Raw genomic sequence first — 19,088 nt, forward strand, 5'->3', positions numbered from 1 at the left:
AGAACTACACAAATGTCACTAAACATTAAACAATTTTGGCTCTGCCAGCTTGTGGGCATCTGCCCTTCCCGAGCTTATTGCCCCTCTACTGCAGGACTCCACGAATTTCACGATTATCGGTGACCTAAACCTGCACTTTAATGACTCATCTTGCTCAATTACATCCAATCTTCTTCAGGACCTAGCAGCTCTCAACATCATTTTACACAACTCTGGCCCCACCCATAAAGCTGGGAATCTTCTTGACCCCATCCGCTCCAATCTTGAATCCATTGTGTGCAGCCCATCTCTACCCATCTTATGGTCAGACCACTACTTGGTGACCTTTTCTGTCACTACTAACTGTTCGCCCAACCTTCCCTCGACCCTCACTGAATCTAGACCTTTCAGAAAATGGACTAATCTGGACCCTAAAAAATGTAACGCTTATCTTGAGAATACTATACCCTGTACTAAAGTTAACAACACTGAAGCAGACTCCCTAGTTAACACCTGGCTAACTGAAGCTGTTAATGTATGTCTACCCTTGCAAAAGAAAAAGCACAACCAGCATCACCCCCCTGCGCCCTGGTTCACAGATGCATTGAAAAAAGAAAAAACACTATGTAAATATCTTGAGCGCAAGTGGCGCACACATTACGACAAGCTCTAAACAACGATACAAGACTGCCTTAAATAATTATCATACACTCTGCAGAACTGCAAAAAGAGACTACGTCAATATCACAATACTCGAGGCACAAAATCGCCCCAAGGCTCTTTTTAAGGCTGTACAAGAATTATCTGGAGCAGCATGCCAGCCCAAAGCGCCCTGCCTAGACGCCCCACAATGCAATTCCCTAGCTGAATTTTTTATTTCCAAAATTGACTCTATTTATGTTGATTTTGACAAGCCGATTTCCCCTTCCCCTTCCCCTTCCCCAAAACTACCCAATCCGGCCACCCTATGTATCCCAGAAGCTTCTGTGGACAAGCTCACTACTCCTCTTCAACTGAGTAGCTCCACCAACAGGTTGGTTTCTATGATCTTTCCTGAATCCGAACACTTAAAGGAAATCCATATTCCACCTGCCCAGCAAATTAGTACTTGGAACCTTCTCAACAGCTCCTCACTCACCAACATCATCAACAATATTAAATCTGGTTCTCCACTGGATCCACTTCCCCCTCAAATATTAAAAACTCTGGACACCCCCTCTCTTAATATTATTCTGGATTTACTTAATTCCTCCCTCAGAGAAGCCAAGGTCCCCTCCGCGTGGAACATGCTATGATCAAGCCACTATTAAAAAAGGCTAATGCTGACACCAACAACCTATTCAATTTCCGTCCCATTTCTCTCCTCCCTGTTTTCTCAAAAATATTAGAAAAACATGTTATCACACAACTCACTCAGCATGTTGAATCCAATAAGATCCTCCATCCGTCTCAGTCTGGTTTCACATCCGGCTTCTCAACAGAATCCACCCTGTTGGGGGTCTCAGAAACTATTCGTTGCCGGATGGATGAGGGGGAGACCATAGCACTCATTCTACTCGACTTGAGTGCTGCTTTTGATACGGTCTCCCACCACATCCTCATCAATATCCTTAGATCATCTGGCATCACCGGCTCAGCCCTCAACTGGCTCATTAGCTTTCTTTCAGACCGCACTTTTCAAGTTTTTTCCCCTTCCTCTGCCTCTCAGATCTATAAATCAGCGCATGGTGTTCCCCAGGGCGCCATCCTAAGCCCCCTACTTTTCAATCTGTACGTCAGCTCTCTGGCCTACATTGCAGAACAGGCAGGGCTAACCATCTACTCATACGCTGATGATACACAGATCATTTACTCTCTCTCAACCGGTTCCCATTCAACCCCTTCTTCCCTCTGTATAGGTCTAAATAACATCGCAAAGTGGATGCACGAAAACAAACTTAAGCTGAATGGGGGGAAAACAGAGCTTCTCTTATTTGGCAAGAATACTACCCTGTGGGGCCCCCAACATTGGCCCGCACAAATGGGTAAGCTCCCCGTACCATCTAAAACAGCTCGTAATCTGGGTATCACTTTTGATGATCAATTTTCCATGAAACATGTGGTAAAAATCTCCTCCACCTGCATTACCATCATCAAGTGGCTTCGTAAGATCATCGGGATGCTCCCTCAGGAGACCCAGAAAACCGTAGTCCAGGCCTTAATCACCTCTAGACTGGACTAGGGCAATATTCTTCTCCTGGGGGCTTGCAAAGAGGTAACCCGTAAATTACGGACAGTCCAAAACATGGCGGCTCGGCTGCTCTGTAAATTACCTAACACATCTCCCACTTCCAACTCACTTCGTAAACTGCACTGGTTTCGTATTGAAAACCACACGAATTTTAAGGCCCTCTGCTATAAGCACAGGAGAAACACAGGCCAGGCCCCACCATACCTCAGTACCTTAGTGCATCGATACAGCCCTGCCCGTACCCTTCGATCCTCTAATCAGCATAGGTTCCAAATTCCTAGAGTCAAGAGAGCCAGGATGGGAGGTCGCTCCTTCTCCGTCCTGGCCCCATCTCTCTGGAACTCTCTTCCTTTATCTCTTCGCACAGAACCCTGTTATCTTAAATTTCGTAGAGAAGTCAAGTCCTGGTTATTCAACCAATAATGTCACTTTAGCCATCAATCTGTTTTTCCCCTCACTTTTGGTCTCTAGCGCCGGGAAACCTCCGGGTAGCTGCACGCTTTATAAGCTTAAATATAATATTAATAATAATAATAATAATAATAATAATATTATTATTAATAATAATAATGGGGATGTCGCAAAATAAATAGTCATTTTTTTATGCTTAATAGAAAACAGAAAGGTAAAATCAGGAGCAGTAAAAAAAATATGGAAAAGGATGGGGGGTGTAAATGGGCTTATGTAAAGGTGCTGATGATATCTTTTCCACATGTGTATGTTGATGGGTCTACAATGCCTACTTCTGGGTTATCAATGGCCATGCTCTGACCTGGTTTCCGAGCACACTTCGGACCAGGGTAAACTGCACTGGTGGCATGAGCTAAAACATTTTGCCATCTTGGTGATCCCCAAAATGTGTGCAGTGGGTGCCACTTTTGCACCAAAAGTGCTTCTGCACCTCATCAAGGGTATGAAACGCCATTTTAATTCAAATGAAAATTTAACAAAATTACAAGTAGAGGCAAGTGCTTTTAAATTGGACTGGGGGGGGATGTGTCATGAGCGAGAGAAACGAAAAAATGCTACTGAATAGAGCATTTCTGTTTTTCACGGCAAGAACTATCAACTTCAGTGCTCTCCTGAGAAATACTTAAAGTTAGTGGGATTTGCCATTACAGTCTCTTCCATTAACACTGCATTTATGATAGAAGCAGTTTTCTCTGCAAGGAAAAAAAAATTACGCTTAATAGGTTTAACTGAATTGTTCTACAATTTTCATTTCCCTGCCTTGCTCAGCTGAATTCCATAAGCCATCTGACTCGTTCAGGGTCTATGTTTTTTTATCACAAAAAAGATCCATATCAAAGCTATCAGCGCTTATGAGCCCATTACACAAGACATTAGGGTCACACAGGTCGATATGCTGTCAGGAAGGAGATGTACCGTCATAATAAAACTTCACCGTATCCGGCAGCGGCTCGTAGGGCGGGGCGAACATGGGCCCCCTGTGTTCCAGAAACATCCACTTGACGCCATCTTCGTACTTCTGCTCCTCCCACCTGAAACAGAGCGGTTCATTCAGATTCCACAAGAAAACAGAGCAGAGAAGCAGGTTTGCAGTAACTTGCACATTTACATCTCCTCAAAACTCATGAAGGGCTACTGCTTTTTCTAAACAAATACCAGAAATTGAAGGGAAAAAATCCTATATTTCTATACTGCAAGTTATACATGGGATAGTGTCCCTCCCATGCATAAAATGAATATTTTTTAAGTTTCACCTGCTGACCAATTTAAGTATATTGCAAGTTACAAGAAGTTCTATTTAGATGAAGGAGGCTCAAGGCAGAGTTTCTTTATAAGGTCATGGAACTCCTAGGTGCCCTCCAAGATCCTTTTACATATAACAGAGGCTATTTTATTCCTTATAATACAGGAATATACTCTCAACTTCAGACAAATCACTCACCTCGGTGTCTCATACTTCCTATAAAGAAATAGCACAGTTGCAGACAAAGAATAAAAGCATAACGGTAGTGCAAAATTAAAAAACACAAAAAATCACATTTAGTAGTTTGTTGCAAAAAGATAGATTGAGCGGATTCTAAAAATTCCGCAAAAAAATACTGTACCTTAGAATGTGTAGAAATACAATTTTTGCTGTAATGATTCATAGTGTGCAAAAATAAACAAATTGCCAGAAATACGTTTCTGCTTCTCACTGATTGTTTTAGAAAAACAGATAGGAAAAATGAAAGGACAGTTCTCAATTTCATGGCTGAATCTGCAGCTGAAATTTTTCTGATGAACCGTTCACCACTGCTACTAGCACTGACAAGCCATTGGGACGTTACAACACTACAGCAGTTCATTTTTTTAAGTGACTAGAGACATCACAACTCTATTGTAATAAGAAAATTAGGAATGGGTTTTGGAAAGCAGTGATAGGGCACATCAGCGAGGAATTCTGTGACTATACATAAAGAAATGGAGGCTTTAGATTGAGTTTCGCCACTGGTCACAGAACTCCAAAGTGACACGCAATATCTTTTAATGTTTAATGCTCGGTAGAGGGTATTTTACGCCTTATGATAGATGGTCAAATCATGTTCCCTCCCAAAAGACCCTAAATTATCTCTTGCACCATCATATGAAAGATTATGGCTGCTGATAGACTAAATACTGAACATGCATCACAAAATTAAACACACTAATATACAGCTAACAATTTGTAGCAAATATAAGTAGTTTAATGTAGTTAACTTTTTAAAAACCACGGAAAGTTTATAATGTGTTGTAACATGAAGAGAGATTCCTGCTTTTGCGTAATGAACTAAAAAACATGATGCCATAATGTGTGCTTTTTGATAATGACTATTGATTTCAAGGAAACCGAGGTGAAAAAGTGTAAACTACTTTTTAATTTCTTAAAGCGCAATTCCAGTTCTGCCTGTGACTGGTCTTTTACAAGGTCTGCTGGCAGCAGGCATGGAGATGTCACAACTCAACTATACGAAGACGTTACAGATGGGCTGAAGTGTGTGTTCCTTTAAATGGTTATCGAACTTCTGAGTTGAGTTGTTGTATCCTTATGTATGACATGGGGTCACACCATCACCTTTCCCACAAACCACTTAAATCCTTGTTGCGTGTGAAAGAGAATTTATATTTGCCAACAAAGAATACATATCTAATCTAGTGGAAAATTAAAAACATCAAAGAAGGGGGTTATATATTTTGGCAAAAAGATATTGTAATCATTTTATTACGTCATATTTTGTATTTTTAAAAGCAGAAGCATGCAGAAAGATTTGAACTTTTCTTGAATTAGCTAAGGAGTGCAAAAACGAACCTTGATGCCATACATTTACTTTCTGCTTGTCACAGAACAGCTAGAAAAACAGAGGAAAGAAAAGCAACAGGTCAATTTCATCTTTAAGCTGCTCTTTTGGCTATGCTTCATGACGTGACCTCACCTGCCTTTGCCAGCTGGCAGAAGGCATTCTGTTAAAACTGTAATAAGTTATCACATTTGGGTCTGGACATCATTTCTTTATAATAGACGAGAAGGTACATCACAACTCCACTTTTATAAAGATATTAGAGATGAGTTTTTACACAAGGATTGCAGAATGCCATTTATTATGAGAATATTTGAGTATTTCTTTTTATACAAATATTGCAGAATCAATGGGCTATGAAATATTTAGAAAAAATGGATATTCTAAATCATGATTTGAAGAAAACAAGCCTAATTCCCATCAGCCATGCTAAATGTCATATCCATGTCAACGCCTACAATTTAGAAAGGAGAACGCATATTTCTAGCATGAAGTTCGATTACTTCCTGGTAATCTTGGTCATAGACCGTGCCGATGGTGGACCCTGGCATTTATTTTTGCGTACTGAGACTTATGTTCCATCATTATACTCAGTAAGTACACAACAGTAATCACGCTGAATACTCCTGGCAAGAAAGCCCATACTCTTGGCCCATTACTGATTCCTGCCCGCTAACATCTATCAGATAATGTCCTGAATTGAAACCCTAGGATTTCAGTAAATGGTAATAATGAAAATGGCAAATGAGGCATGTGCAATAAGAAGTGACCTGCATTGGTTTGCAAGCCTTAAGGTGGCCTTTATTTATGTAGTGCAGATGAAGTAAGACAGAACAAGTTCACTTAGTTAATGGATGGTCTCATTTTCCTGATGACAGACAGAGGAACAAATTGTTTAAGAAGGAGCTACGACTAACAATGTTACCTTCCCACATGGACAAGTAGGGGTCCTTACCCTCTTGACTGCAATGATGCTGGGCCATACAGCCCACCAGCTGTCTTATGGTCACTCATCATTCAACAGAGTCCAGAAAAACCAAGCTGTACTAGGAAGGCTAGGTTTCCCTGCCCATTACACGGAAGAGATGGTAAAGTCCATGTGGTAAGTGCTACACAACCATTCAGGATATCTGTTGGTCCATGGGGGGGTGGGCAAAATAAGAAAAAAAGAAATCACTATGCGATATTTCGTCATTTCTTGTTCGAGCAGAAAATAACCCGTTAAGTATTACCTACTATTAGAACATTGGAATGTTGGGAGCTCCATTGCAGACAATGGAGTGCTCCTTGCTTCTACGGGCCGGTAAAGGCCCGCAGAGCAACATTCCAATGTTCAACAAAGGCTTCTCGAAGCTCGAGGGGATTTATATCCCCTTGAGCTTCGAGAACCCTTTGTTTAATTTGTTAGAACATTCTGCCCTCTAGTAGCAGAATGTTCTAATAGCCTTATAGCCCTTCGTAGCAGGGCTATACCGGCAATTAAAGTCCCGCTGTCTCGTTAAAGTCCCTCGCCTTCGGCTCGGGCCTTTAACGATTCAGTGGGCCTTTAATAGCCGGTATAGCCCGCTACGGCAGGCTATAAGGCTATAGCATTTGCCAGTGGGTAATTATAGTTAGTACCTGGTTACCAGAGGTAAAGTATTTTTCTGAGTTGCCGTTTGACAAATCTTCACTAAAGTTTCAAAAAAGGTGCCCAGTGAATTTTGTCCTGCATGGAAAATGTCAGGGTTATCAATAAAGTGGAGGCTATGAAAAAAAAGGGGGAGGAGAGGTAAAAAAAAGTGTTTGAGCAATGTTAATTCCCATAAAGTATTTAGACATGCAGTGCTGCCCTTAGCACTGGATGGAACTACACCGAATTTGGCATAAAGGTAGATTTCGGTTTGCAGAACCCACTTTCAGTTATTTGGTGTAAATCTGTTCAATTATTGAGAAATGCAATCCGAAATTTTTAAAGCACGGCAAGTCTACTTTTAGTGAGCCGTTTACCCTGCAATGGATGATGAATACAAAGTTGGAATAGCTCTGTGTAAAGAAACTGGAAGTGAATCTATTATACATATTAAGCATTAAGAAGCTCATGTTTAACATTTTGTAATTTGTGCATTTCTTTTCTTTGTGTGGAGAATGGGTGTAGTTGAATATGTATGTGAGGTATTGATGAGAATTTAACCTGTTCCATTGTTTGGGCATCTTGAGGTAAAGTGGGTGGTGGAGGGTGGGTATTTGGATTTTTATTTGTTTTAATGAGCTATGAATATTTGAAAATAGTTTGTTTGTGAACATTGTGTATTCATTTTTCAAGAATTATTGACATATGTATAACATTTTGAGTAATAAATGACATTTACTTGAATATATGATAAGTTTGCTATTGGTCATTTGTTTGGTCCCTACCCTTGAATGGATCACTACAACTACCTGTTTAGGTGTAAAAGAAAAACAAGCAAATACATCATGCAAGTAATGTTCTTCTTTGATTATTTGATTTCCCTTTTCCGGTGACTAGATCAGTAAGATTTTTGAGGGATTCCCTTCTTTCTTTCGGCATATACCTTGCAATGTCATTCATTACCAATAATGAAAGTGGAAATTGATCTGGGGGAAATTGTAAAAAGTTAGGAGAATACCTCGTTATGTAAACTGAAAAGTACAGGGGTTTCTAAGATCCACAAGAAGTACTGGGCATAAATTGAGGAGTGAGGATACCAGTGTAACAAGGAAAGCGGATTTGTTCTTTCTCCATTTAAGCAGCAAGCTACCAAGGGTTTAGTCTCTCTCATTCGCGCGTGCAGGGTGCCCCTCGAGCTGGGACTTGAGCTGTGAACCAACTATGGCTCGCACAAAGGCTTCCCGTCTGCCTTTGAGAGCCTGAGGGGTGGTTGGGGCCCTTATCCGCTCCTCAGATTTGGGCTTCCTTTGGCCTAGTATGGATCGGTGAAATATGGGCCTTTTTAAGTGTGTTTTGTTTTTGCTTGATTGCACTTACATATCCTTCTGCCTTAATGGGCGTGTATGTTCAGCAGTAGACCAGATCAAACAAATGATAATGGAGTATGGATACTGCTTTTTGTCACCAATTCTCATTCTTGCCCTTTTGGAACTCTTTCACTTATTCAACAGTATGCTCCCATTTTCCCTGCCTGGCTCATGTCACTGTATGAATTAGTGAGCTTTATTCTGGTTACGCCCATTTTTGGTGCTTGGGCGCACAGCCGTCTACTGCCCCTGTTGCTAAACTGGTTAATCCTCAACATAATTAGGATTTGCAAGCCTAACCCATCACAAACCTGTACAGATCACACAACCAGGTGCTGCGTCCCATAACATAACTGCATCTCCGTGGTTATCCAACATGATAAGACAACACTTCTCATATAGGTTAAAAAATAACACACCCTCCCAACCACAAAGCTGCATAGATAGCAAGCTACACTGTAGGACAGGTACTCATGCCCCACATAGGGACAGAAAGCTGCATACAGATGCTACAATGCAATACATACATTAGCAAGTTATAAAATGTAGGTCTGTCCCCCTAGTGCACCTCAAGACATTTTTTAATGAAATGTCAACGTCTCACTCACCTCCACATGTTTCTAGGCAGGCCTACAGTTCCCAGATACAAGGGTATCTGCGCGCGCACACACACACACACACACACACACAGCCACACACACACACACACACACACACACATACACACACACACACACACCCCTCCTCACTCCCCAAAGCATGACACTGCACCCAAAAAGTGCATGACCCATTCAGTTAAAAGTGTTGCGTCAGTGGGTGACTGAGTGACCATGGCCCGTGGCTTCTTGTAAGGACTTCCTATACATGTGTGTATGAACCAACTCGGCCTCACAGCAAGCAGAGCTGTGCCTAAAACGAATCTGTACATTGGTCAGCGCCTGCAGTGTTAGTAGCTTTTTTCTAAAAGCCATTAGCCACAACCACAGCGCCACCTCCTTAGCCTCAGTAATTTCTCCTTTGTTTTTTAAGTTTCTACACGCTTAGGTTTGTCCTTAAAATTCGCGCAGATGTAGAAAATCTGCAAGTAATTTCCAAAATTTTCAGAAACGTGCCAATTGTTCCAAATCGGCACTGAATACAAGAAGTATACCCCTTCTCCAGTAGAATATATATAGTTCTCAGAAAAATCTGCTAAATAAGTTTGGAGTGTCCCCTACCACTAAGAAAATGGCAAGGCACATCCAGGAGGCGCTATAACCCGTTGCAAGTAAAGCCTTGGTTCAAGCGGTGTTCCAATTACTTATAAGCCTGAAACAACAGAGCATTAGACGATTAATTAAAAAAAAGCTGATGCCGTAAACAAAAGAATTGTGTCATTCTTCATTACAGTTCCTGTCTGCAAAAAATCTATCAGAAAAGAAATGTCTGTGCATGAGCTGCTCATCACAGAACCATCTGATCGGAGCCTGTCGGAGAAGATATTGATTGAATCGGAACATCTTTTATCTCCATCACTGGGGAAAAATGGGAAAGACAAACCTTTTGCATCTGAAGCCTAGAGCAATCTTTCACGCCACATCAAAGTAAGAGCGATGCTGCAGCCAGCATGAGAAATACATCATCTCTCCATACTCTCGCCCCATTAGTGATTGCTGCCCGCGAACATCTATCAGATAATTTCCTGAATTGAAACCCTGGGATTTCAGTATCTGGCAATAATGAAAATGGCAAATGAGGCACGTGCAATAACAAAGACCTGCATTGGCTTGCAAGCCTTAAAGTGGCCTTTATTCCATGCAGTACAGATGGAGTCTAAGGCAGAACAAACACGTGAGGAGCAGCGTAGTGTGCACTGGGGATTCCACGTTATGCTCGTCATTAGATGATAGGAAGACATGCATGTGTCATGCTAACATGTTTACCCTTCCTATTTATCCTTGAGTTAGGTGCTAAAATCATTACACCCAAAGCGTAAACAGGCTGATAAATGTCTGCAGCTAGCCTCCCTTGCCCCCTTCCACATGCCAGACAACCACCTCACACTCTCCTCCCCTACCCCCATACAATATGTGCGTTCCTCGCTCAATATGAGATAGACCGAAGGAGTACCACGGGTACAGAGTTCACTAGTGAACAGAGTAAGGTAGTTTCCCACTGAGTTTTGGGAGAAGGGATGCTGTACATGTCAACTCACTCCCCTGTGCTTTCTCACACCAGCCCCCTGTTTGAAGTGGTGGTCCTTATACCTCACCGTTGCCACCAAATGCTGAAGGCGGGAGTCCTCGACCCCTCGTTTCAATGTTAGGCTAATTAAGGACACCGTCTGACATAGCCCTGCTCACCCCATTAGTAGCTTGGCACGAGCAGCCAGGCTTATCTCCAAGGCACAAGTGTACAATATTTTCAACCACACTCACAGCAACCCAATTATGTCACCACAAATACACTCCACACAAGTTTTTATAAAACGAGTGGAAGCTTTATATAAGCAGATATACGGTATGACCACAAAACACAAAAACAAAATATAAGAATGGGTAGTATTCTTTCCGTTGGGTTGATAGGTTCTAATCCCAACCACTGCTTCTAACCAACAGTTAAGTTCACTTCCAACCGTTTTTAAAAGTTTAGGCAAGTAGTATTGCTAGAATCACACACGTTGCAAAAGAAAGAAATACTGCAATGCATAATGATATTCTCGTGTACTGTGCAACAGAGAAACAATGTAGAAAAACGAGAGGATGCTCAACTGTCTTAGGGGACCGAGCACTATATACCAGTAAAGATAAAGTATTCCCCTAGGGTCTTATTTAACACTTGCAGGTAACCAGCGTTCACCCACCAACAGTCATTCGATCCCTCATAGACACTAGCCAAGGGATAATACCCACCCCACCCCCCAAAAAATGGTCCACCAAAATAAGCTCACTAAAGTTAGGTTATAGCGCATGTAACAACTAATAATTTATTTTAAAAGATTTTCTTAGGCAATATATAATATTAAAAACACAGAATCAGTCCTCCAAGTACTGGAATACTGAAAAATACAATTTCATGATCATCTAGTAAAAAAGAACAAATTATACATATACACTTTATAGTGGCACAGTACAGTGACAAAACAACATCATACAATTAACTAAAAAAGGAGGAAACCCTATTCACAGAAGGAAAATTCCATTGTTTGTCTAAGGTCCAAAATTAACAAAGGGAAAGAAACAAAGTTAGAGCCTTGCTCTTATCCTTATTGTTGTTCCCTGATGGGTTACCCTCCGTCACTCCCAGTTCTGTCTTCTGAGTTCTGTCTTCACACTTCAGCGCTTGGACGCCCATTGGGCAGCAACCGCGCTATATAAATAACAATACAATACAATACAATACAATTCCTTGTGTACCAAACTGGCGTTGACGCGTTTCGGTGGTAACAACAACATTTAAAAACCACCTTCATGCAAAAGGTATTTCGGGAAATTATTCGCCCATCATAATCTCAATGATACTGTCGGTGGGTGTCTATAGAGATTTGGGGCACTCATGCACATTTACACACAATTTCATGAGCACTTACAATTTCCTGACATTCACTAAGTATTGCTGTGCTTACAGAAGTGGAGAGTGTACACCCAATCCCTCCTAATAAATCAATCAAAAGATTGAACAAAACTTTTGTCAATTTTCCGAACCACAAGCCACGCGTTGGCATAAGGGAGTGGAAGAATTTGACCAAGTGAAACGAAATAAAGACACAAGACCAGCATAATACCTTGTAGATCAATCTGTAAATATATGTGTATTGTCAAATTTATATGTCATTTGGCTTGTGCTTCAGACAATTGTTAAAAATAATCTCAATGATATCAAGAAAACCGATGTTCTTCTTATCGGTTCCCTATTCGTGCTTAACTGTCCTCGTATGCAGCAAATTAACCTGTGTTTTAGTTGAGGACGTGCCCCTGTATGGTACTCTCAGGGCTTGTGCAATTTTCGAATCCGGTGGTTAAATCCCCATCTCAGGTGATATAAAGCTCCTTATGTTAAAACTCTCTTGTTGGCTCTATTATTGAGGAATGATGAATTTCAAGAATGCATTAATATAAAACAGTGAAAGAGAAACATTGATATGGTGGAGTGGTGGTCCTGCAGTAGGGGAGTCCTATATTGTTCCTATTATGCCGCCCATCCGCCTCTTAAAGGTCAGACCTCGAGAAACCACTGCTCACATTCCGTGCTTTCGTCCCGCTGTTAAGGTCATGTGAATAAATTATTTGGGGTTACATGTCCTATAACCTAATTTTAGTGAGCTTATTTTGGTGGACCATTTTTTTTTGGGGGGGGGGTATTATCCCAAGGGTAGTGTGTATGAGGGGTCAAATGACTGTTGGTGGGTGAAGGCTGGTTACCTGCAAGTGTTAAATAAGACCCTAGGGGAATAATTTATCTCAACCGCGAAACCATGCCATTCGTAGCACCCCAGTCATGTACTTTGCAATAGAAAGAATAATGCAATGCGTATCACTACCAGCATGCCCTGTAGTTGGAAGAAACAAAGCAATGCAACACGTTACCATTAAGAGTGGGCGTAAAATCCGTTTCGCGGGCAAATTTGCGGATTTTCCGCGTTTTCACGATTCGCGAATCTCGCGGATCAGCGGGGACGAATTTTCAGCCAAGCAAGGGTTACAGCAGCAGGTGCAAAAGTTGAACCTAATTTCTTTGTAACCTTTTACAAAAGGGTTACAAACAAATTAACTTCAACTTGGACACCTGCTGCTAATTGCTTCCTGGCGCCTCGTTGCCTACTTGCAACTATTCTCTGACCCTGCTCTGACCCTTGAAGCAGGGTCAGAGAATAGTTACAAGTAGGCAACTGTCCAAGGAATTAAACCTCATCAGGAACCACTTACAGATATAAAAAACAGGAAGAAGGGAGAGGATGGCAAATACACCCATTTTGAGTTGTCAGGAGGGGTTAAACTAAAAGACCTTTACAGCACAATTTTCATATGCATTTTGCTAAAAATAAAAAGCTGTATGTTCTGTAGGGGCAACTCAGGAATCTGGCCCTTCAGAGATCCGGCCTCTCTTTCTTTCTCTCGTTCCCTCTCTTTCCCTCTCTTTCTCTCTCTATCTATCTATCTATCTATCTATCTATCTATCTATCTATCTATCTATCTATCTATCTATCTATCTATCTATCTATCTCTCTCTCCCTCTCCAATAAATGACTGCATGGGTAACTTCGCTATGCAAGCGGCTCGCGAAGACGCAAAAAGCCCTGCAAACACGCAAAAAACCCAGCGAACGCGCAAAAAACCCTGCGAACGCGCAAAAAACCCTGCGAACGCGCAAAAAAACTAAATTCCGCAAATTCGCACAAATTTTCGAATTTTGCGGATCGCGAATTCGCAAATCCACAAATTCGCGGATCGCGAATTCGCAAAATTCACCCATGCTTAGTTACCATCATGTACTGTGCGATGAAGAAATAATGTAATGTGCCACATTACAATCATATACTCTGCAAGTGAAAAATAACGCAATGTGTAGCGCACCAAGCATGTAGTTCGTCAGGCAGAAATGAGGTCAGGCATCATATGACAGTTCGTTAGTAGCAATAATGCAAACTGCAATATGACAGTTTAGGTGCTCCCTTAACAGTGGCCCCAATATGGATCAATGATGACACAAAAGTACTGCTTCTCACTCTGGTCCCAGGACTGCCCCTCATTGGGGCAGCACATGCCGAGATCCGAGCCGAAGTAACAGGCTCACGCAGCTGACAGAAGCGAGAGGCCAAGAGAGTCCCTCCGGGCCTGCAACCCCACCCCAGGTAGTGATCCATGTTACCTACAGGGGCACGACCCCACTCTCCTCTCCTACTTCAGCCACTTGGGCCTTGATCTAGAACTCCGTCATAGGGTACGGCGAGCTCGGGCCGGTGACTCAGCTCCTCCGGGGCTGCCAACCCGGGCCGCTGCTGTTTCACTTTAAGGTCCCAATGACCTGGCCCTCCTTCCTGCGGTCTCAGTGAACACTGATACCCGCCCTCAGCACTGTGGAGACTTACTTTGAATTCGCTGCACACACTACCCAGGTACTCCTCACCAGCACCTCAGGTTGCACCTTGACACGCACTCTGCACGTCCGAGACGCGCCTCTTCTCTGGTGCTCACGATGACCCGGCGCTCTTCACCGCCTCTGCTTGCACCTCCAAATGCACCCTGCGCGTCCGAATCTCTCCTCTTCTCCCAGTGCACACGATGTCCAGGCACTCTTCACCAACGCCCTAGTTGCACCACGACACCCACTCTGCGCCTCCGAGTCTCACCTCTTCTCCCAGTGCACACAATGTCCATGCGCTCTTCACCAACGCCCTGGCTGCTCCAGGACATACACTCTGCATGTCCAAGATTCACTTCTTCTTTCTGTGCACACAATGACCAGGCACTCCTCACCAACGCCCTGGCTGCACCACGACACACACCCTGCACGTCTGAGTCTCTCCTCGTCTTCCCATGGACACAACGACCAGGTGCTCCTCACCAACGCTTTTGCCTGCACCACGACACGCACCCTGCACATCCGAGACTAAGCTTACTCCTGCATGCCCATGATCAAAAGGCACAACTTCTGAGGGTCTCAAGCCGCAAAAGCAAGCGCACACCGCGTTGCTTGGGACTTCTCAGGAAATTTTTATGGTCCTGTGTTTCCAAACAGGGAGCCATCTCACGTCGGGACCTTGGGGTTACAAGACAGCACAAAGCACAGTCTGCTTCAAACAGGGAGATTCAGCGCCTCCAAGCACAGTCCCAACAGCCTTTCCATTTGTTAGAACAGCAAACTGCAGACCAGCCCCAGATCACAAAGAAAGGATTGGTCTTTCCACATCAGACTCTTCAGTTGCTCCTTCTTTAGCAGAGGTTCCTCTTGACCACAGAATGGGTGCAAGCCTTTTCAGTCTCAATCCATTTCGGTTTCATTCCAACGTTCAATGGTTTCATCTCTCATAGTAATACTCCTTAATTTATTTGAAGTTAGTTTGTGCTCAGGGGTCCCTGACCCATCCCTAAATCAATTCTGGGTGTCTCCCTCCCAGTGTCACCTTTCTCCCTTTAATACTGGGGGTCTGGATCCTTAATTACTCAGCAGGAGATGGGTCAATTGGTTTACAGCACCAGCCCAGGCCTTTTCACCTCCCGGGCTTCGCCTACTCATACTCTTCAGATGCAGGGCAGCGTGGTGCCATTTAAACCCCTCCCTGGTGAAGACCTCTCCCAGCTCCTCTCACCTCTCAGATCTAGACAAACGATCCACATTTCAACAGAGACACAGAAATGCCTACAGCACAAAACTCAGCCACTTTCTACAAGAGTGGTTTCTGAACACACAATGACAAAACCACCTTCACAGAAAGATGTGTTATAACACTGAGTTCATACATACTAAACTTCACCTCTCCATTATAAACTTACAGGAAACTAGGCTAACAACCAACACCCAGCCTTACCCATTCTGTCTATGGTCAAGATGGCCTTTCAGCAGTGAAAAACGAAATGGAGTGTTTTTCACTGTCAGGACATATACTAAAGGTATGTGTTATGTTCTGCCTTTTACCAACACTGCACCCCGCCCAGGGAATACCCGGGACCTACCACAGGGGTGCCCAGTGTGTATACAAAAAGATAAAGTAAGGCCTGACAAGTGGTTGCACTTGTCAGGACAACATGCTAACTAGAAAACTGTTGCAGGGCCTACACTGCAAGCATGAGTTCCCTACTAAGAGTGCCTTTGCATTACTAGCCCTGGCACACAAAGTTCACATCACTAGGGACTTTACTAGTAAGGCAAACATACCAATAATGGCCAAGCAAATACCATTATATTTTTCATAGGGAACACTTGTACTTTGACACTGATCAGCAGTGGCAAAGTACCCAAAGCATCTAAATTGGCAACTCTATGTCAGGTTTAGGGAACTTTTGCCAAAAAGGTCAAGTCCTACACCCTCCTCTCAGCCTCCATTCTTACCCCGCCATGGCTGCCTTGTGGTGTGCTGCTGCAGGCTCCAGCTGCGGTTCTGAGGAGAGGACATCACTGTGGCCAGATTGATTGTGGACAGGTTTATTGCAGAGATTTGTGCAGGACAGATAGCCTTAATTAAGAAAGGTGTGGGGTATTTTCATAATGAAGCATTTTAAAGTTGACATAAGGCCTCAGATTTGTGTACAGTGTTATATACTGCACATTTTAAATGCCCTTTCTCGTTTCTCAGCTTGTGCAACTAGAGTTAAAATGTCCTTCAGTATTTAATAAATTGTGACCATAACTATGCCACAAAACTAATATTAGGCCTTAGCTTGATTGTCAAAATGTGGCTTTTAAAAGTTGCACTATACACTACCTGCATGTTTTCATTCACATAGGGTTTCTCCTCTCTTCATGAAATAGTCAAAATGTGCCCGTTCTGTAGTGATGTTTATTTCAGCTGTAATAATTTACAAGCTCAGCGACAGTTGTTGTCCACTCTGCGACCGTTCTCAAAGGGAAGAATCAATAATGACTGCCTGACTAGAGCTCTGGCAAGGTAACATGGGTCAAATTTATTATATAAACTACACCAATCCTTTGTTTAGACAAAGGAGTATTTTGCCGTCACTTCTGAGTGCACCCTATCCCAGAATTCCAGCCCAACTGTATACCTTCCTGAAACGGACTATTTGCTCCACACAAAAACAGGCTCCCAAATGAAACATACGTACAGGTAACTCAGGAGTTAGATCACCCTAAAGTATTCTGGCAGATTTGCACCTCCTAAGCCCAACAGGTTAGGAAGTGCAGGTAGGGCTATAGATATGATTATATATGTATGCATATAATGAATGTAACAGCACAATGGTTGAATTGTTTATCTTCTTTAGCATTCTAGTAATGCTGAATACTATGTTTAATCTGGGTACCCGTTCTTGTGCAGAGCAGACCATCGTCCTTCTCAGGAAGTTAAACAAACAGGGTTCAGCTGGGCTGTAATTCAGGCACGGGGCAACCTAGACAGTGAAATTCTCATATGTCTAAACAAAGGATTGGTGTTGTTTATATAATAAACTTCACCCATTTTACCATGCCGGACCTCCAGTCAGGCTGTCATTGGCTCTACCCTTTCAGAGATATTGCTGAGTGGAAAGACATCAACATTTTGCACAGTGAACTTAACCCTGGTACAGAATGTTCAAGGCCCGGATAATATGCCAACTAGAAAGTGTAAATGTAAGCAAATCCATATCAGAGAATATTATCACATGTGGGCACCCAGCAAATGTATATCTAGAATCAGTGTTTATGGAAGATGTCAACTTTAAATGTGAACATGTACACTGGTGGAATTCCCAGTCTGAGGCCTCTATAACCACACAACACCTACTCCTTGGATGCAAGGTAAATAAAAGCTTCCTAAAACATGTGCCAAAATACAAGTTCAAATAGGTCATTAAACTACAAATCTCAATAGCAATATGCTCTTTAACATTACAAAGATAAAGAAAGCCAACAAAAATGTGTTAAAAAGGGAATATAAAAAAGTGCATGAAAAAACTGTATTAAAAGCAATTTTGAAGGTACAAACATTGTCAAATAAAAAAATAAATCTTCAACGCTCGAAACTGCCAGTTTGCTTACATGTTCCAAGAAGCAGACAAAACAATACTGTTCCCTGCTGCTGCAGACACTGTTTCCATTGGGACTGCTTCTCATAAGTTCCAACGAACAAACATGATCAAAACCACCCCTGTAGCAGAGAACGAACCAAGATCCAGAAATCCAGGAGCTGAAGTATCCCAGGAACGCTCTTAATATGCATTTTGTAGCAACGGCAATCGGGCAGGCCACCTTTGCAAATTAGCTTGTAACAGAACCAACAGCAGTTCTATGTCCATAGATTGGACTGGTTGCATTCCAGACAAATCCAGGGCAACCTTGAAAGTGAACAGTAGACAGTGGAACACAGGCTGCACATTGCAAACAGATAAGCTGTAAGGACCAGAGCTAGTTATCATTTCGCTCCTGAAGCGTGGGTATGCCAAAATACTATATTATCCTTTCACAACACAGGCGCACATGTGGCAGTGCCATCCCCATTTGGACACATGATAGAACATCCATTGTGGAGCAGATAAAATGAAATCAATATCCCAACAATGAGTAACAGGACAAGTGGTAAGCCTCCAAAAAGGCTTCCAAGAACTGAGTGCATGAAAGATGGAATTACTCTGAAGACAGTCTGGAAGGTACTAACCAACCTGGAGCCAATTGTCTTAAAGAAGTGTACAACTCCTGCAGTATTTGTGACGTTACAAATGCGATACACAAGCTCACCGAAATACTGTGTGAGGTTAGTGCATAGTAGCGATTATCTCAGAAAAAGACCTTGCAACTTGAAGACCACAAATCTCCTGTGCAGATGTTAAGGCAACCTCCTTCTGAAATAATAAGGCTTACTGTCTGCTTAAAGCATCAAAGTTCTTATCTGAGAACAGAATTGAAGGCAAATTGTCACTTCCTTATCTGTGTGGGCAGGTGAAAAATGCACTTGTGTACAACAGGTCACAACCTTCGAAACACCA

The 19,088-nt window shown here is 42.5% G+C and overlaps 1 protein-coding gene across 1 annotated transcript in view; it reads right to left on the reverse strand.

The window, feature by feature from the left end:
* Positions 1-19,088, reverse strand: part of LOC147677998 (DNA topoisomerase I, mitochondrial-like) — a 1,183,590-nt gene that overhangs the window by 751,340 nt on the left and 413,162 nt on the right. The window contains exon 15 of the mRNA XM_086945880.1: positions 3,596-3,711. Coding sequence (XP_086802006.1) covers positions 3,596-3,711 — 116 coding nt within the window. The remainder of the gene's footprint in view (positions 1-3,595; positions 3,712-19,088) is intronic.

Source organism: Lissotriton vulgaris, chromosome 12 (assembly GCF_964263255.1).
Source record: "Lissotriton vulgaris chromosome 12, aLisVul1.2, whole genome shotgun sequence".
Taxonomy (NCBI): Eukaryota; Metazoa; Chordata; class Amphibia; order Caudata; family Salamandridae; genus Lissotriton; species Lissotriton vulgaris.